General features: G+C 37.7%; 2 protein-coding genes across 5 annotated transcripts in view; one reads left to right on the forward strand and one right to left on the reverse strand.

Annotated features, from left to right (window-relative positions):
* Window positions 1–12,699, forward strand: part of LOC127433409 (anthrax toxin receptor 1-like) — a 30,253-nt gene extending 17,554 nt beyond the window's left edge. For both annotated transcript variants that reach the window (XM_051685301.1, XM_051685302.1), the window contains exons 13-18: window positions 896–991; window positions 1,462–1,506; window positions 5,324–5,416; window positions 5,505–5,672; window positions 6,568–6,648; window positions 8,505–12,699. In XM_051685301.1, the coding sequence (XP_051541261.1) occupies window positions 896–991; window positions 1,462–1,506; window positions 5,324–5,416; window positions 5,505–5,672; window positions 6,568–6,648; window positions 8,505–8,927 (906 nt within the window). In that variant the 3' untranslated portion in view covers window positions 8,928–12,699. The remainder of the gene's footprint in view (window positions 1–895; window positions 992–1,461; window positions 1,507–5,323; window positions 5,417–5,504; window positions 5,673–6,567; window positions 6,649–8,504) is intronic.
* Window positions 12,700–18,519: 5,820 nt separating this feature from the next.
* The window catches only part of LOC127433406 (AP2-associated protein kinase 1-like), a 36,644-nt gene continuing 34,173 nt past the window's right edge, over window positions 18,520–20,990 (reverse strand). For all 3 annotated transcript variants that reach the window (XM_051685290.1, XM_051685289.1, XM_051685288.1), the window contains 2 exons: window positions 20,146–20,750; window positions 18,520–20,014 (listed from right to left, as the gene is read on the reverse strand). In XM_051685290.1, coding sequence (XP_051541250.1) covers window positions 19,856–20,014; window positions 20,146–20,750 — 764 coding nt within the window. In that variant the 3' untranslated portion in view covers window positions 18,520–19,855. The remainder of the gene's footprint in view (window positions 20,015–20,145; window positions 20,751–20,990) is intronic.

The raw sequence follows: 20,990 nt of genomic DNA on the forward strand, positions 1-20,990 counted from the left end.
CTGGGTAATATTAACAATGTTTTACTATATTAATATTGTAGTAACCATGTTTTTTAGCAGAAGCCATAGTTTTAATGCAATTTACCATGGTGTTACTGCAGCAATATAGTGTTAATATACTAACCATGTTTAATTTTTTGGTAACTATGATTTTACTTCAAAACACCAGAGTGATACTATGGTTACTGTAGTAAAATCATGATTCATATTTGTAAGGGAATGTGAGGGTTAGGTATAGGGGCTGGTGTAGGGTGTCTGTGGGACTCTTAATAAACACAATAAACATGCTGCAGTGATGCCCCAATACTGTTTGTTAGTATTTCTTTAGGGGTGCAGACAGCATCTAACACTATTTCCACTTAGTGCAATGGAAATGCTTTTTGTTGCTATTACACTTAGCCGCTGGCAAAAAATAAAATAGCAAATATATGTATAGTATAATATAATATATAAAAAAATAAATATAATAGTAATATATTATATATAGGTGGAGTCTTAATTTTTTCAATATTCAGTGGTGGCTCTGTGGTGCTATTGAGACATGTTACTCGAACTAGGCTTCATTTTCTTAATGCAAAATATAATTTATTTTGTTCTTTTGATTTTGGGTGAAATGTGACCTGCACATTTATGAGATTAAAAAGATACACTAAAACCAAGAACCCTTTTTGAAGGAGTTCCTGGCATAGTCATTCAAAATCGAGATTAAGTGTTTAGGAAGCTCTTTGGAGCCATTCTTACCAAGAATCTTTCCCTAAACCACAGTACACTGCTAAATGCTTCAGTGGAACCCCATCCAGAAGGGTTCAAGTGTGGCATCAGGATGATTGTTCAGTGTTTATGTTCTTTGGAGCATAAACCTCCCCTGCATCTGTGTCTCTGATCTGTCCTTCAGACTGACGGAACATTCTTGGCCATCGCGCTGCTGATCCTGCTGCTGCTGATCGCCATGGCGATTCTCTGGTGGTTTTGGCCCCTCTGTTGCACTGTGGTAAGTCTCGAACTGCAGCCCCTCACATGTCCTTTTCCTTTTAGAAGTCACCCAAACTAGAGACCAATGAAAACCCAGCTTAAATATGTTTAAGTCAGCCTAAAGTTTTCAGCTGGTCTCCCAGCTTGCCAAGCTGGTCTGTTTTTACTCTTTTAGAGGGTTTTTGGGCACTGGTCAGCTGGTCAAGCTGGGAGACCAGCAGCTAGACCAGCTGAAGACCAGCAAACCACATTTGGATGGTTTAAGCTGTTTGTTTTGGGTTAGGGTTAGGTTTTTGTTTTCAGCAGATGGTTTTCATTAATGTCTTTTCTGAAATGCAAATTGCAGCTTGATATTCTGAGCCATAAGATAAAGGGTAGAATTGATAAAATGTCATTTTTGTATTACTTTGTAATTTCCATTCCTTCTTAGATGATGCCTACCACATAAAGGACTGTATAAACAATTTCTTCTCACTCTCATCACAACAGATCGTCCATGAGCCGCCACCACCACCAGTGATGGAAGACAGTTCGGTAAGAGATGCTCTGTTTAGTCTTTCTTCCATGATTCCCGAGTCCTGAACCATGCAAAGATCACATAGCGTTGTCCGCACTTGGAGTCCAATCAGAAAACTCTAAATAGAAAACAAATCTTGTCCGTTGTTCTTCTCAGAAACCAAAATAACAGGGTTTAAATTACATTAAGGCTTCATAATGTTAGTCTATCTAGTAACATCAAAGTAATATTTCATCGAAACTTACAATACTTTAATCATTTTATCACCCTCATGTCATTCAAAATCCAATTGATTTTCTTTCTTCTGTGGAATAAAAAGGGAGTCATCTAGAATTTTTTTTTTTTTATTTAAATAAAATTGAATAGTAACTGGCACTAAGTGGCATCCAAATATGGAATCTAGTGAATAACAAATTAAATTTAATGTAGACTTTCATTGCTATACTGTCTCGTTAGGAGCCACAGTTTGTTTGTTCCTGTCATGAAACCTTTTTCTAAAAAAAAATGAGGATTTTGCTCATGATTCCTTAAAGAAGACGCCAACTGAAATTTGTTCCAAACATCTGCTCAGCGAAGTTTTTACAGATGTGGCCACTGAGGCCAAAATGATAATGACAAAAGACAGAGTGTCAGAATGCGATTACGTGGTTTAAGGTCGTGAATTTTAACTGAAAATCTGTCCAGTAATGTTGACGAATTGGAACGATTTTCTCCTTTTTTGACTAAGATAAATATAAACATTTGGAGACAAAATAAATAGAACAGATTCACTTTCAAGGAATAGTTGTGCTTTTTCTTCAAATTTATGAATTTGGAAAACTATTTAATTGTCCATAGTATTTCAACCTGGACATGTTTTAGCTCTTCCTAAATCCAAATCTCTGATTGCCTGATCCTTCAAAACAGGAAATTCCAGAAGCTTCAAGCAGGTCTTGCAGGGTCTGAGGTAACAGTCTGCAGTGGAAGTGCAAACTGATCCATGAATATTGGCCCCAGCACTTATTATTCCGACATTTATATCACCTTTTACCTCAGGACTGGTCTGTTCTCAATTAAGAAAACTTGAGTACAAACAAATATGGAAGTCTTGCATGGATCGTCAAAACTGACACAAACCAACCATACTGGTTTGAAGGAATAACTGTGTCATACACGCAAGGATAATCATTGATTATAATCACATCGTCAAGTGTATCTGCGGAAGGTAATAACACAAAAAAAATCTGTCTAAATCTAAATCTAGTCTATGGGTTCTTTTAGCATCTGATCTCAAATGTTGCAGTCAGACTGTGGGGAACATATGGAAAACCGATTTTGTCTTATTTCTTATGAGCTATATAAACCAGATCTATGTAATCCATGACTGGGAGGTGTAAAATGACATTATTTCCTGCCTGTGCTAGAAAGGATCATCGTTAGGTTGCTTTGAACCCACAAATGATTTCAGAGCATGGGCATAAATATTTAGGCTACTGATTTTTCATGAAGCATAATTAAATAAAAAACAGGAAATGTTACACCCCCCTAAAGCGACAGATACTCTAGAAGTGGTGATTACTGCTTTTGGAAAAGGTCATGAGGCATCAGTGTATTACTCCCTGCTAATTCAGAGTCTGGGGGAAGGAGCTAAAACTTCTCTCAAGAGATTATGGGAGAAAGGTTTAAACTTGGTATTGGAGGAGGGAGAGTGGGCTAGGATTCTAAAAAAAACATCAAGTCTGCATGTAGAGACGCAAGGGTGCGCCTCATGCAATTCAAGATTTTACATCGATTCTGTTGGACCCCCTCTAGACTGTATAGGCTGTATTGTATAGGCGATGCCAATCAGAGGATGGAGACATAACCTATGTCTTTTGGGGGTGTGTTAAGATCCAGGAGTTTTGGCTGAAGGTTCAGAGTTTTGTGTGTGATGTACTGGGCACTCGGGTTTCATTTTCCCCCAGACTCTATATTTTGGGCGATGGGGTGGTCATCGATGTTGAGAATAGACACATAAAGAGTTGGGTCCTAACCAGTGTCATGATCGCCAGACAGATACTTTTAAGGGGATGGAGGTCGTCTGGAGAACCCTCATTTCAGGAGTGGTGCATGGAGATGGGGAGGGTGGCGGCCTTTGAAAAAGGGTAATTTAGAAGACTGAGGAAATTGAACTTGTGTGGTAGGAAATGGGGCAGTTACCTAGCGTTTCTGGATGTGTGATTATTATTTTTTATTTTTTATTTTTTGTGTGTGTGTGTGTGTGTATATGTTCATTTATAATTGGCCCTTAAACACTTCAAATGATCTCGTTAATACCTACTACAGTACTAAGAGGCTTTAATTTGTAATCTTTTATCAGCATGTAATAATTTGCTCTGCGTCTGCAATAGAGTTGGGAAATGTGAGCCAGTTCAATAAAAAATAAAAAAAAAGGAAAAAAACAAGAAATTCTGGAACCGTATTATTTTCATGACTTTCTGTCCTGTTAACGGTTCCCGAACGTGCCCAATCAGGTATAGAGCGCAACAGTACCTGCCCGCTTATTCAACCGTAACAATAATTTACCGTAAAAAGTACAAGTATTTTTTACTGTTAATTATATAGGAAAATCATACTTTTTACTTCAAAAAAAATGTAATTTTTACAACATTTTACCATAAACTACATGTATTGTCTTTTTAAATATATAAACAATTTTTACCATGTATTTAAGGGTAACTACCCATTAACCAATTAAAGTTTTTTTTTTCTGTAGCATTTTTACAAGCTTTTACCGTTAAAATTACTAAACATTTTTACAGTGTTCATAAAAGCCATGAATCAGATCTGAGGAAAATCCCAACATCACAAACTTTGTTTTGAGGTAAAATACTATTTGAAAATCTGACAAAAAGACAAAAGGTACAAGACTGTGTACTTTACTGCCTTTCATGAGGCCACAAACTACAATCCCATGAAGCATTGCAAATGATGTCATTGAATATACAATGATGGGAATATATAAAAATATTGATTTTAGGTTGTTAATTATAAGTATAGAAACAATATATTTTACGTTTATTACTAAATATTTCAATATGTACAAATATATAAGAAGAGACACCATCTCGATTACGTCTTTCACATTGTGTCATGGGAGTGGGTGGTTGCTCCGAGGCACGTTTCGTGGGCTATGTTGGCCACAGTTCTCTGATTGGTGAAGCTTGGATAATGTAGTTGTTTAGCATGAATTCCGCTATCAAACATGATTTTTAAACAATGAGGTTGAAATAATGCAGATGAATGGCTTCAATGGAAGCATATACCATCAATGAACAATCTTGTCACTCACAGTAGGTCTGTCTTTAAAGGCTTATAAGTTATCGTTGAAAATCAGTTAGTCTATGGAAAAAATGAATGCGATTTTTACTTCCGGAACCAGACTGTTGCGCTCTATTGCTGCAGCCCGGAGATCTCCAAAAGGGGGCACAAACTCGAAAAGAGGGTGGGGTAACTCCAGAAGGAGGTTGGGCCAACTTAAAAAGAGGGCGACACTTCTCAACAGAGCTCCTGCAGCAATATCCTTATTAACGTACTCAGAATCGGTTATTCCATCCCGTTTCTGCAACATCTTTCTTTTTCAGTTTGTCACCAAGCCCTCTTAGTTTTCAAGCCTTTTCCTCCAAACACCTGTCATATAGAGACCACTTTTCACAATCCAATACATTTTTGATGGATAAAAGTCTTGCCCTGCCCTTTTTTTTTTTTTCTTAATGAATATCCTGTTTCAATTAGAAATGCGTCCCATTATGGAAGTAAAATGTGAATATCATTTCATGTTGACATTAATTGATCTTTTTCTCTCTCGCTCTAAAGGATGAAGAAGATGGCTACCCAAAGAAGAAGTGGCCGACAGTGGACGCCTCGTATTACGGTGGGAGAGGAGTTGGCGGCATTAAAAGGATGGAGGTGATTGAAGGTGTTCGGGAAAGAGAAGAATAGCTTCCATTCACTCCAGTCCACTTCAATCATATGTCTGTGTTTTCCACTACTCCAGGTGCGCTGGGGAGATAAGGGGTCCACTGAGGAAGGAGCCAAACTAGAGAAGGCGAAGAATGCTCGGGTGAAGATGCCAGAGCAAGAGTTTGAGTTTCCGCCCACATGGACCCTAAACAACGGCATGAGGAAGCCCATCTCGCCTCAGAAGTGGTACTCACCAATCAAGGTAGATCTCAGGCTTCTTAACTTGCTTAACCAGCAAAATGTCCTTGGCCAACCACCTTTTGCTGCTGAACTGCATGGCAGGGCTGGTCGATCAACAACACCAGCAGCAAACCAGCATTAATCAGTCTGGACCAGATTGGAAATTCATGCTGGTCTAAGCTGGCCAGGGAAGGCAATATAAAAAGTATTGAATTAACAAAAAGAAACCTAGAAACTTTTATTACCCTCCATATCCCAGTTTCCTCAAAACATGTTACATAACAGATATGGATGACCCAATACTTACTGTTTTGTCATATGGTGGACAATGTCCACAGTGATGTGGTCAGTATATAGAAGAACTTTCTCAATCTTCCAATAACAGAAAAAGTGGGACTGTTTTGGTGACCTCGGCCAGTCAGAGAAGTGGCTAATACATTGTTTCATAATGTGCCTGTAAGCTGGAAGGGGAGGGTTAATTTAAACCAGACATTGAACTGAGCTGACCTAAGGGAGATGAGCTTCGCAGAGCTGGTCCATTTCCCAACAAAGCAAACTTCTCTTCCACCTTCTTTTCTCGGGAGTATTTCAGGTGACTGTCCACTCTGAGATGCAGAAAAATCAGTCAGATATATAGACTGTGAAATAAGAAGAGGTGACAATTTTGATGAAGCATCTGTGTATAGTCTGTTTGACCCAAATTCTACAAGAAATATATTTAGTCAAACATTCAAGCCAAAAACCTTTCATGAAATGAAGCTAGGGCTTATCCAGACCAGTGGGTGGCAAATGTAACTTGCTAATAATTGTTTCCTATGGGTCAAAAAGTTATCTCCCTTGGAGGGCACTTGGTTTCCAATTTATTTTGATTTTTTTGGTGCAGCCTTTAACAGCCCTTGTGTGTTTGGATTATTCAGGGTAAATTGGATGCCCTGTGGGTGTGGATAAGGAGAGGATATGACCGTGTATCCGTGATGAGGCCTCAACCTGGAGAAAAGGTGAGGAATAGTTAGTGTCACACTAAACACAAATTATGCATAACGTAACAATTGATTCCAAGTTTATGCGCACTTACAAAGTAGTTCGTTCTGGTCCTGGATGCTGATTGGTCAGAGCAGCATTCCAGTTGTGCTAAAATACACAATGTATTAATGGTTAAGAGGCAAAACACCTGTATATTTAGTAGAAGGATATTTATGTGGTATTAAAGCAATATGGCTTTTACGAATATACATATTTTTTGCTTAAATCCTGAATAATCTTTATTTTATTTTTTTTACTTAGAAAACCACTATATAAAATAGGATTGAATACATCTGTTACCATTTCCACATGGTATTATAAAGTAATGCATAAAAAGCATGCATCTGGGTTCTTTCAGAATCTGTTCTTATTAATGTTGTTAGGAACACATGAAAAACACTTTGAGGTAGATTGAAGATGAAAGCAGGCCAGCTGTTAGCAGTTAGGCCAGTCAGAAACAGAGGCAGAAAAGAAGGTACTTGGGACCCTGGCTCTGGTTCAGACAAATGGGACCCGTCTGCTAATATTGCTCCAACCTAAAGGAATGCTCAGTAGTCTGCTGAAAGCATTAAGCACAGACTTTAACTACTTTTCCCTTTCCCTCAGAAGAATGCAAACAGGGGTGTTTGGGGGTGTCTGATCTGCTGTGGTAAATAAAAGAAGAAAGTTGGACAGATTTCTGATGGCCTTTTAAAACAAAAGCAATGGGACTGGTTTGGATCTTCACAGGCAAACAAAAGCTTCTGTGGAATATATAAAGCAAAATTAAAATGCTCTGAATCCATTACAAAGGCTTCTGTGGAACATATAACAGAGAACGGTGAAATGAACCCATCTGAACCCAACATCTCATGAATAGGACTATGGAAAAAACAGATTTTAAACAAGTAGACACTCTTCAAATAAAATAGTTTGATGTACTTTGTATAAATACTGTTCAGAAACCCTTGGATTCTGATGTGAAAGACCCTCTCTTTAAAATCTTAAATAGAGGAGCTATGACGACATAATAATAATAAACCAGCATACAGCAAAGCTGAGACGGCAAATAATGGCGCTGCCGTCAAAGTGCACAACAGCAAAAATGGACCATTTAATCCTAAGCGTCAGAAGGAGGGTGGAAAATGATGAGTAAAATGATAAAAAATGGTAACACTATACAATAAGGTTCTATTTGCTAACATTAGTAAATGCATTAAGTATGATGAACTAACACTTAAATAATTTTTTATTTATCTTGGTTAATGTTAATTTAATAAAATGTAATTGTTCATTGTTCATGTTATTTCATAATGCATTAACTTACTTTTAATTGCTAAAATGTATCAGTGTATGTGTTTTGTTTTTTATAGCATTTTATTTGATTTTACATTAAACAGCAAAGACCAAACCAGATACATGAAGATAAAGCATAATGCATACAAAAATATGCCAGAAAGATACACCGGATGTAGAAGAAAAATTACATTTAAAAAAAGTATATGTTGGAATTAAAGCTGAAGTGTGTAATTTCTGTGCTATTACTGTCTCCAAACAGAATTGCAAAAATAAACATTATTTTCAAACAGCTTTTTCATACACTCCCCCTGTCTTCCGTTGATCTGACAAATGTATAGTCCTGGAGAAAGTATTTTAATAATGAATGTTACACAATTCAGCTTTAATATTAACCGCAATTAATAAGTCCTGTAAAAGTATTGTTCACTATTAGTTCATGACACTAATGATATGACCCCTTTAATAATTACATTTTTTATTTCTATGCTTTACAAAATTTTATCCTATAGTAAATTTTACAAATGGATGTTTACATTCTTTTTTTGCTCTCTAGGGTCGCTGTATGAAATTCGCTCGTGTGAAATCCTGTCCGCCCCCTCGATACCCGCTCTACAACAACCCTTCAAGCCACATCTACAGCCTCCCCCATAGCAGATGCCCCCCTGTACCTCAAGGCACATTGCCGCCCACCCCGAACTGCTCCCCCCACTCCCCAACCTCCACCCTGCCTCCTTTACCATCAACCCCGCCTCCAGACTCCATTACCCCTCCACCTTACACCCCACCTCCAACCAGGGCTCTGCCTCCAACCTGTCTGAGCATCAGTGTGACTCTACCTGCTACACTGCCCACACCCCCACCACCAACATCACCCAGCACCTTGCATCCACCCCCTCATGCTGCTCCACCCGGGCGAGCCCCACCCCCATCTCGCCCGCCACCACGCCCAGGCCTTGAAGTTCCTGATTTTGTCTAAAGAGGAATCACAGTCGTTCAGCCAGGAATTAGAAGATATGAACTTCTCTGCAGCAAGAAGGATTCAGACCTGATTTGATAAACAAAAATTGCACAAAAACTGTTATGCTGGGGCACAAACAAAAATTAAGAGGGCTAAAATGTATTTAGTCATTTGGAATGTTCAGAAATTTGTATACTTTAAATTGCCTGATCCAACTTGTGTGTGACAAAGGATGAAGCAAGCATTATACCCCACTTTTTGTGAGATAATCATTTTTAATTAAAATTACACACTAGCGAACATAATGACTGTTTTCAAACAGGTTTCCCAAACACTCCTGTTTTGATTGAGCCAATGTTGCTGTGTTTAGCTCGTCGTGATACTCGAACAAGCAATATTTTGAGAGCACAAGTGTTTAGCGGTAAGCTTTAATCTTACTATTAACCAACTTGGCGAATGTTGTCACATAATTAATATTCATTAGCAAAGCTGATACGTTTTGTATTGTGTACCACCACTTTTTGATATTTCGCCCCACTGTGTACAAATGTACAAAAAGCTTTGACAAATCCGGTTCTGTGTAACTGATACTACACTAGCTATGCATTTTCCAGCCATTATTAAGAAGCAGCATTTTTATTATTAATAACGACAATAGCTGCTTCTGGGAATTAACATATGGCAGTGTGGTACATTATCATGCATTAAAAGATAGCCATATGCTAATGCCTACTGGCATCTTGAATGTCTATAAATGTAATGTAATGTCTGTATGTACTGGGATCTAAGAAGGATTCTGTAAATAGCCAGCATTGTGTCTTAATAAAATGCATAATTTTTTTAGGTTTGCGGATACATTTGAAGCCGCATTTAAAGAGAAGCAGTAGTAAACAGATCCTATTTTACTTGAGAGATAAGGGTCAGTTTTTAACGCACGCTTTTTAGCCATTTGAACAGGTCAGGATAACATCTGAGTGAAAAAACATTCAGTTGACTGCCAGAATGTAATGTTCAGAATAAGGGAACATTCAGAATTGCAAAGATACAATTGCAAAGGAAACTGTATTTACCTGAAAAATTAATGCAGTCTTTTTGCACACATTTAAATAGTTATCTTCCAAAACCCTGTGAGTGCTCATACTGGCTACATAGGCAGTTGCCTTCAAAGGCATTGTGATGAGCATAAATTCTGCATGCCACACAAATAGTGCCTTTTTACTGATATATGAAAGTCAAATACTCATAAAAATACATAGTATAAATTAATATTGGGTAAAAAAAAGCAATTAAACCAATTCAATTTATTTTTTCATCTAAGACTTTTGCGATGCGTTTCGGCATCCTCTACTCTGCGAAGGATAAATGAAATGCTGCCTTGAAATTTGGCCAAAACAAAGTATCTCACCCAGGGCTGTAGCAAGGAATTCTGGGCCCCCTGACCGTCTATTGCTCTGGGCCCCTTTTGTTGTGTGGCCCCTCTGGACCTGTGGGCTCCTAGAATTTTTCCACCTTTCACCCCATTAGCTACGGCCCTGACCTCACCGTACGTTTTCACTGGTGCGGAAAAACTCTGCTCAAAGCCACTCTCAACGCTAGGGAGCTGCTGCTTTGGGGTATGTTACAGCGAATGTGGGCTGTCTTCGCAATCGCATACTTCCCATACTACTTTTACTGCTTCTGCCAGATCAGTCTGTGGCAGAAATAGTAAGAGCAGTATATAGTATGCCATTTCACACTCAGCCCATGACTGTTTTCAGTTCACGGTCAATATAATCCTCATAAAATGCGTGATTACAGTCAGAAAGATGCAAACTTTATTTCCAAATGCCCAACGTATAAAAACTGTGTTGATTTATTGTGCTTTTTCATCCAGCCACAGTATTGTAACAATGAATGTGTGCAATCATCATTTGAAGTCCGTTTGTGATTAAAGCACTGAATTCAGCAGAAACTGCAGCATTTTCTTCATATGTTGAAGTGCTTATGACTGATGTCACTGCTTTCATCTCACAGTGATTGGCTCCCACCCAGACTTTTTCATTCCTCATTTGCATAAAGCAAAGGAATTTCAACACTTTTGACACTCTCGACCACCCTCAACGCTTTCTCCGCACCGCTGTCAATCCCACAATCCACCTTGAGAGTGTAGCGCTTAACTTCCATAGGAATGCATTGAAGATGCTTGCTGCCCACTGTTTGCAACAGCCATTGTTTCAGAAGCATACATATGATCCCTTGAAATACTGTCTATGTAGGCAAACACAGATTTGTAACAACATATTTCACACCTGGGGCCCTATTTTAAGTCAGTGGGCATGACCATGAAGTTTTGGTGTTATTGTGCAAGCATGCTAAGTCTAGGCGCAAATGGGTTTGGTGAAATTACGTGCACAATGCGCTAATGGGCTGGGTCAAGTGCAATTTGATTCTGAGGTTCTTCTCCGGTTATTCCACCGTCTGCGCCCTATTATATAGTCCATTCCCTCATGCAACAGCGATATAAACAAAGACAACACATTTATAAGAAGTTGGTAGTGTAAATGGACTCTATGCAATTAATTAGAAGAATAGGAATATGGAATTTTGTGCATTAACTGTGTCCTTGTTGAATGTCAGGCATTTTTCTTTGACAGTGACACGCTCCTTTTATACGCATGGAAAATATGGTTCTCGTCAGGAATTGTAGGCTCCATAAAATGTTATTAAATTATTATTTGTATTTTTATTTTTTCAATTTTGGCATGCCCAATTCCCAATGCTCTCTAGGTCCTCATGGTGGTGTAGTGACTTGCCTCAATCCGGGTGGCAGAGGATGAATCTCAGTTGCCTCCTCATCTGAGACAGTCAATCTGCGCATCTTATCACGTGGTTTGTTGAGCGCTTTACCGCAGAGACCTAGCGCGTGTGGAGGCTTCACTCTATTCTCCGTGGCATCCACACACAACTCACCACGTGCCCCACCGAGAGTGAGAACCACATTATAGCGACCACGAGGAGGTTAACCCAACGTGACTTTACCCACCCTAGCAACCGGGCCAATTGGTTGCTTAGGAAGCCTGACTGAATTCACTCAGCACACACTGGATTCGAACTTGTGACTCCATGTGTGGTAGTCATCGTTTTTACTTGCTGAGCTACCCAGGCCCCCGATTTTGATTTTTAACATTTTTATTAATTTTTTTTAAACACGAAAAAATTCTTTTCAGAGTTTGGACATGAACTTTATTACTATCTGCTGGTGGAATCTCCAAACTGCAAATGCAGGAACTGACTTTAGACGTTGCGCTGAGATAAGACCTGCTTTTTAAATGTCTTAGCTCAATGACCTATTTCTCAGTAAAATGGCAAATTGCGCTTTGCGCCACTTCACAAACATAGAATACAACCACAGTTTGCGTGCATACACCCAAAGATAGCGCAAACACTCCCTCCCATGCCCACTGGCACGAAAATTGCGCTCAGATTTAGTGCTCTCACAATCGTTTGAAAAAGAATGCAGACCTTATCTGTACGTATGGATGCTTTCTAAAACAGCTGAACTAAAAATAATGTATAATTACAGATCAATAACAGAGTAAAACTTCATAAATTTATAATTTTGTATTTAAATGTTTGTTTGTTTTTCTTAGCGATGTGCTTAAAGGTATGGCAGTGCTACGATTTTGGCAGTTTGAACAATTATATGTTTCAAGAACTTTTTGTATTTTTGTGCTTAAGCTTTCAACAGTTTCATTTGTTAAAGATGTTCAATGTGTGTCTGGCTTTTCTTTTAACGAAGAGCATGTTTTTACTCACTTTAATTAAATGTTGCAATTTTTATTTCTGTCTCATACATTTGGTCATGTACATCAGCACAATTGATATAACTTAATCATGAACAGATTTTTGCTCATCAAATTATAGTCAAGAGTTTGAGTAACCAGTATTTATTGAACAGTTTTTGAAGAGTATTACACTTATGACTTAGGCAAAGTGGGAAAAAAAACTTGAAGCCATCCATACCTTTAATAGTGAAAGGAAATCAACTTGTTCCTTGGGTCACATGCCTTTAATTTCAAATTAAATCTAATTCACAGAACTGGTGCCAAACCTCCTTATGAACAACGATGAGAAGACCAACTCATCTGGTGTAGTGATGAGCGGAACACTTCAGGATTACTCATTTGCATTTGAATGAAACACAAGTGATTAGTATTTCCTTTCAAAGCGCCTCGCATGGGGCCAACCACTTAAAGAGTTTTGTGGCATTTTTTGCATGTATGTTAGCTTTGAAGCCATCTATACTGCAAATTCTAAAAGTTGACAACATTTACTATTAGTAGATGTATATATGCATTTAAAATATACCTTCTTTCTCTTCCTTGAAGTTTAATGACTCATATTGCAGATATTTGCCCAATCAGATTCTCTTTAGAATAAAAATGTAGCACATGGCTGTGACGTGACTAAACCCTAATGGCTGTTTGTTTTAATGCAGTTATTTTATGGCAGTTAACGTTAATTTAATAAAGGTTGCTGCAATAATAGCAAATAATGATAGATTTGAAAAAAGAAGCATTACCATTGAGAACTTGACCTTTAAGCCTCCGCTTACCAGTCAAAAAGCTTCCTCAAAAGTGAGCGGTGGTGGGGTTTTAAGAGCCAAGTAGTCCTCCAAAATCAAATGTAAGCTCGCAATCAGGTCTGGCACGCCCACTTTTCACAATCTAATCAATTCCCAGTGGATAAACACAGTCATTTAAACACAGTTAACATTAATAGTAAAGGTTACAGCAATCAGAGTAAATAACAATACATTTAACAGAGAAATACATACCCGATGTCTTTCATTCACTATTCTTTTTCATTAAAAAATATTGCTGCCTTTAAGTGCACCTGTGAAGCTCCTACATTGTTATTACAACTATGGGTGAAATACATTTAATGCAATTAATTAAATACATTTAATGTGTTTAATATATTTAATAAATTGTAATATTAAAACATTTAATAATGCCCATAAAATAAAAACAGAAAAGATCAGATACCATTAAAATTGTATTGTTTATACGACTACACTTCACACTTTTCAGTCCTCCTGCTGTAGCCTACTTCCCTAAAGTCAAGATCAAATTTTTACGACAAACTCTCCTTGGGCTGACGTTTTGTGTATTTTCACATTATATTTAGTGTGGATAATAGGTGAATAGAGACTTCTCTCCTCACTTGTGTTCTTCATTGTATTTTCTGACTTTTTTGCCATTGAAACACAAGTGCCAGCTTTACAGGTAACACACAGAGGTTGTGCTACATATATTTGACAGACTGAGTTGTACAATTTCCATCATGGTCTATTTTATCTGTCATATTTGTAAATATCCCTGCTTGTCACACATACAAATCAGAAACAAAATATGGAAGCAGCCTATCAGAAATACACTACAATATAATGGATGGCAAAAGCTGTTTTTTTCTGTATGCCAGTGCATAAGTGAATACACCTGCATCAATTTACACCAGTTTTATGATTTATTAATGCATGGTTTCTAAAATATTTTGTATTAATTTGCATTAAACAATGTAGGGTGAGTCATTAGCTCTAAATTAGTTGACTATGAACTGTCATATGTAACGAATTAATATTTAAATAGAGCTGTTTAGGTTGTAGTCCAAAAACTCAGAAAAACGAGCATTTTCCAGCCATGAGTTCAGGAATTTCCTATGGGTTTTGGAAGTTTTAAAAAAACAAGTAAAATAATGTCTTAAATTACTTGAAGACATTACCACATGTTGTTCTGCATAAATTACACACAGTCATACCTCAGATGATAATTCTGAAGCTACTGTGTTTTTTAAAATTGCATGTTGCTAATCATGCGCATGGGAACTACATGCTTTATGAAATAGACGACTGTTGTAGCCTTTAGTTAGTGACAGGTTTGCAACATGCATTTTAAAAGACACAAGGGCTTCAAAGTCCATGATTGAGGTATGACTATGTAATTTATGTTCTAGAACAAAACATGAAAGTCTCTTCAAATAAGTTTCACCACAGATCTTATTTTACTCATATTTCCTAGCGAATTAACCTTTTGGGCAAATTGACGTCATGGCTGAACAGCTCTATAAAGAAATAAAAAAGTAAATAATTTTGCTAAATCACTGCTTACCATCATCTTTCATGTAGGCATGCCACTTTCAACGTCACAAGTTGGCAACTCGCTTGGTCATTCATGTGTCCGTAATTCATCATTACAATATTTCCAATTCCAAGGTTGCAGAAGTCACATTATGGAAGTTAAATGGCTTGCAAATGGTGTTTCATGTTGACTTAAAAAGAAAGAGACTTGTTCTCCCAGTGTTTATAAGAGTTACGTTAAATACACAAAAGTTGCATACTCTAATATTTAGTTGGATGGCCTTAACTTTGATTACGGCACTCATTCTTTGTGGCATTGTTTCGACAACCTTATGCAACGTCACAACATTTATTTCCATCCAGAGATGCATTAATTTTTGGCTGAGATCTTGCATTGATGACAGGAGAGTCAAACCACTACGTAAAGTCTTCTCCAGCACATCCCAAAGACTTTCAATGAGGTTAAGGTCAGGACTCTGTGGTGGCCAGTTCATGTGTAAAAATGATTCCTCGTGCTCCCTGAACCACTCTTTCACAATTTGAGCATGATGAATCTTGGCATTGTCATCCTGGAATATGCCCGTGCCGTCAGGGAAGAAAAAATCCATTGATGGGATAACCTGGTCATTCAGTACATTCAGGCAGTCAGCTGACTTCATTTTTTTGCCACCTTAATGTTGTTGTGCCTCGACCTGACCAATTGAAGCAACCCCAGATCATAACACTGCCTCCAGTGGTTTGTACAGTGGGCACTATGCATGATGGGTGCATCGCTTCATGTGCTTCCCTTCTTATCCTGACGCACCCATTGCTTTGAAATAAAGTAAATCTGGACTTATCGGACCACATAACCTTTTTCCATTGCTCCACAGTCCAATTGTTATGCTACCTATCAAATTGAAGTTGTTTTTTCCCGATTAGCCTCACAAACAAGTGGCATTCTTGTGACCACACAGCTGTTTAGTCCCAATCCTGTAAGTTCTCTTCGCATTGTGTGTGTGAAAATACTCTTACTTTCACTATTAAACATAGCCGTGAGTTCTACTGTTTATTTTTTTATGATGTGACCAGTCAAGATCATTCAAGATTTTTTCTGACAACATTTATTTTGCAAAGCTGACGGGTCACCACTATCCTTCCAGGTTTTAATCATGTGTTCGCCCGTTCTTCACTCAATTCCAGTGATTTCAGCAATCTCCTTAGTTGTTTTCTTTGCCCCCTCTGAAACACAGTAACATCTTTTGCACAACCACGGGATATGTCTTCCGACATGGTTGTTTAAGAAATGAGAACAACACACTGCATCAATTAGGGTTAAAATAATTGTTGCCAGCTGAAACATATCACTGCAATAATGATCCAATCATAGGCTCATAAGTATCTGCTTAAATCCTAACAGTTACTTTTTTTTTTTTTTTTTTGGCCAGGCAATGTTATTCAATAGGAAAATTGGAGACTTGCATCGGCATGCATCAGCATCAGCAAGCACTTAACTATATTTAAAAGGCCCAACTTACTCGATTTACAAAAGATATGCTGAAAACTTACTCTTACATGATAAATACTCTAATGAAAACATTTCATGCAACGTGGCAGTGGTTTTAGGCTCTATTAATACCCTTTATCACAGTCAAAAAGGCTTTGTGGCCTTTATGTATAATGATACTTTCAGAGGCAGACAAAGCCACAGCCTTGCGGCTAATGACATCAGTAACACATGATCTCAAGAGCCAAGGGCTGTAAATAAAACAAACTCTCAGACTAAAGTGTAGTAGACTGACCTGTCAAAATGACTTTATGGTTGAAGTCTTAATCTCATTGTAACTGAGTATTGGTAGCGCACACTATCACAATGTATAAGACCAGCTTTCCTTGTTTATTTCTAACCGAAACCATTCTGAGAGGTTTGTAAAACATATCCATCAGAATATAAATGAATAAATACATTCTGAAAATAAAGATGTTTTCATTTAAATTAAGGTTGCTAACAGAGAGACAAACTCTTACAAAGAAAAAAGAATAAATAAATAAAAAAAACATTATTTATTAGTGGTGTTTGCGAAGGCAAGCACTGCTATTATTTTGCTCATAGGGTTAGAGGTTGTTTTGAAAACTGTAAGTATTAAACTTTGGCCATGGACCACAAATTTTCTTAAAAAAAACAAACAAAAACAAAACATTAATGGTGGTAGTATTTTTGCATATTGTATTACCACTGCTATAATAAATCACTTTGACCTCTTACAATTTGCTTATTGACCATGACAAATAGAGCTACTAAAAGCTGGATCTTAAAGAAATATTACGTGTTCAGTCGACAGCATTTGTAGCTTAATATTAATTACCACATAAAATGTTTTAATTTGTCCCTTCTTTTCTTTATTTAAAAAAATAAGAGTAACAGCTAGGCACTTACAATGTAAGTGAATGGGGCCAGTCCGTAAACTTTAAAATAGCACTGTTTCAAATGTATAGCCACAAGGCGTAAACAATATGCCCATTTACATGATTTTAGTGGGACAAAATGTCTCACTGACCTTTTCGGTGTATAGTTATATCCAATTTTACAATTTCGTTGCCATGGCGACGTACCGCTGTAAACTCCGTAATCCCGCCAAAGCGATGATTTGAACTATTTTACAGCTCGAACAATACACAAGTTTTACAAGAATAATGAAAGTGCTTTTATAAAATTATAAACTTAACATTTCTGCCTTTAAACCCTCCAAAAATTGGCTCCAAGTGCCTCACTGTTACCCTGATTTATTTTAAGGTCGGTCGAGTAGAAATACATCTTTGTGGTAATCAACATTATGCAACAAATGCTGCTGACTGAGCTTGACTTGTATTGAACCCAGAATATTCCTTTAAATTCAGATGCAGAATGGAAATGTCATTCTGTGCTTGTATTAAGCCAAATGTGCAGACATTTACAAGGCCTATTGGTCTCAAAGTAACTGGGAAACTATTAAAAATATTACGTCACATCAGATGACTAGTCCTGTACATATTTAAACAGCATATATGTGTAAAGCTCAAAAACATAAGCCAAGGTCAAGTTTCAGATTTTTTTTTTTTGTGAAATCCTTACATCAAGCTCATGGAAATGTTATGCATCTTAGTCTGTTTCCTTGAAATAAAAGAAAATGTAAGCATCTCAGCATATTAAAAAAGCTATTTCACTAATGAAATACAGTGCATGACTTCTCACCTAATAACTGAATCTGTACAGAGACTCAGAGGGATTTATTACTGTAATCCATGTTTTACATACAAAATCTGGTACCATTGTATTTGCAGAAGAGGAGACACTAATACATTTACATAAATCAGAGAATACATGATAATTCTACCTTGGAATGTATTAGAGTAGGTATCTTAAATGTATCTAGCATTAACAGTAGTTTTCTTTGCTTTTAGATGTTTCATATGCATATAATAAACCAATCTGTGGGCAGCACACGCTGTGGTTCTGTCAGAATCCACTTTAAAGAACTTCAAAATATATTTTTATTGAACTTCACAAGTCTGAACAATGGGTCACCTAAGAATGCATATTTTATTTTTATTTATTTTTTTAAACACAAGAACCTTTTAAGTTACACTTGTGACACAATACTTTTAATAGTTACTTGGTATGAATATGTTTTATATGTTTAAAGCATATTTTTCACAATAATAGCACATATACCTTACTTTCAAGTTAAAGGACTGTATACAATAAATCAACTGTGGATCTTATATATTGTTGATATTATCTAACTAAATTTGCCTGTTTTTAAATGGAATTTGACAACCCAATGTTGATGTGGAACAGTAAAACTTCACAGGAATTCTCATCACGATAAATATGAAATTAAGAAAGACCAACCAAAGACACAATAACAGAAAAGATTTATCAGTATGGAATATACAATGAATATACAGTAGATTCGTAACAGAAATAAGAGGGCTAGAGATTGTGAAAGTGCTCCACCTTGTAATGGTGTTGATGTGAGCCGTGGTTAGACTTTCCAGTTTTCAAGTCTTGTTTCGGAACGTTTACAGAACCTTGGGTTTAAGAGAAGCAAAAAATGTTGGGTTCAAGAAAAACTTGATTCTCCAGCCATTTTTATCCAACCTACATAAGGCCTCATAATAATCCAAAACTTTAACTTTAAATCCCAAAATCCAAAGACTCTGATATAAAAGTAGTTAGTATTTCAAAAAGCCTTGCTTTTCATGAGCTTCAAATCTTTGAATGGTCTGCATTAACTCGTTGTTCCCTTAGACAAAACCACTACTTTGCAAATGTGTAAACAGACTGTAACAAACAAAAATAAATACATCTGTTTGCCTCCATTTTCACATTTTACACTTAATGTCCTTGTAATACTGGACTCAATATACACAGTAAAAATTAAAGATACTCGAGGCACCATTTAGGGTTCTTCAGCTGCCACACTAGCAGAACCCTCTGGAGATCTTCAAGACACACTTTAAAAGGAGCCTTAAATATCCCAATTATTTATTCAAGGAATTTCAAGATATATTTCAGGAGCCTTGAAGCATTTCCTTATGATGGAGTTACTGAAGGAACTGTTGATAGCATTTATAATTCTTGCAGTAATAAGAGTTTTTCAAAGAACTAAAAGGGTGTCTGGAGGATCTCCAGAGGGTTCCGCTGCTGAGGAACCCCAAATGGTGCCTTGAGCATCAGTGTAAGTAATAATTTACTACATACAATATAAAAACCTAGTATAAACCGTTATAATAGTGTCAAAAAAAAGATGTGTATACATGTGGATTACAGACCTACTATATCGTAATCAAGTGATAAAATAGCACTCTACACCTGTGGTGGCTTGATGCAGATAGAGGCAAAATATTTAGATGAAGTGGAGCTAAAGTGCTGCGGAGATGCCAAGTCCAGATGGGCTGTCTTGAGGCAGTCTGGGAGAGAAGAGTCTCGCCGACTATGCCAGTTTTGCTTCCACCACAGATACAACTAGCACAAGGGGCAGCAGAAGAGGCATATGTTGAGAAACCGAAAGTTTTCAAATATTAAGGCTTTCCCAAGGGGCCCCGTGGTTGGAACGGGGCCGCCAGGAAGGGGTCCATTATAGCTCGAACACCTACCGTCCAGGAGTGAAGAGGTCCTACAGGGACGGAGCTCACAGCTGCCTGCTGGCCCACACTGGAGACCACACGGTGGGCAGCGATAGGCTGTTGGGGCATTGGAGCCTCAGCGCAATGTGGAAAGCGAATTTGACTGTGCACAGGTGAATTGGGCAGGAGGGGATCTTTGCCATTGGAGTACATCATTAAATGGTTGGGAACTTGCGTAGAAGGCTGTGGATGTTGAAATTCTGGTGGGCCAAAAAGCTCTTTCCTCTTGCTGAAGGGTGCCTGAAGGAAGACGTCAGGCTGTGGGTGGGCTTGATGAAGTTGAGGAAAGGGGGCGCTTGTGAAGATGTCCCTACCATCTTGCTGACATCCAGGGAATGGGGCGTTTGAGAAGATATCTGGGGAGGAGGATGAGTTCTCTTCACCTGCTGCTTCCAAGTGTTTGAGAGTAGTAGAGCTGAGAAGTTTGGAGTCCAGCAGAATCAGATTTGAGCCACTGCATGCATGCAGATCTTCATCCTCCACAGAGATTTTCCAGTTTTCGGCAGAGGCTTCTGAGATTTGGATTGTGTTGGCTCCTGGTGCAGAATCATAGCCGTTCACACTAGGAATAATATCTGCAAAAGAGAATGAGGAGACGAAATCTTAAAAGGGGAAAACAGGACTTTCCTCACTCTCTTGAAATGAAAGAGTTTGATGTAGGCCCAACTATGAATATAATCTCTAACTATCTTAATAGAAAGCCCCCTCCCTTGACTAAACAGACAAGAAATCAAGGTTATTTACATATAGAAGTCTTAATGATACAGCAGAAAATCAGCCTGGTCATTCTACAAATGTGTTGAATAAGGTCCCTT

The sequence above is a fragment of the Myxocyprinus asiaticus genome, chromosome 43 (genome assembly GCF_019703515.2).
Source record: "Myxocyprinus asiaticus isolate MX2 ecotype Aquarium Trade chromosome 43, UBuf_Myxa_2, whole genome shotgun sequence".
Lineage (NCBI taxonomy): Eukaryota > Metazoa > Chordata > Actinopteri > Cypriniformes > Catostomidae > Myxocyprinus > Myxocyprinus asiaticus.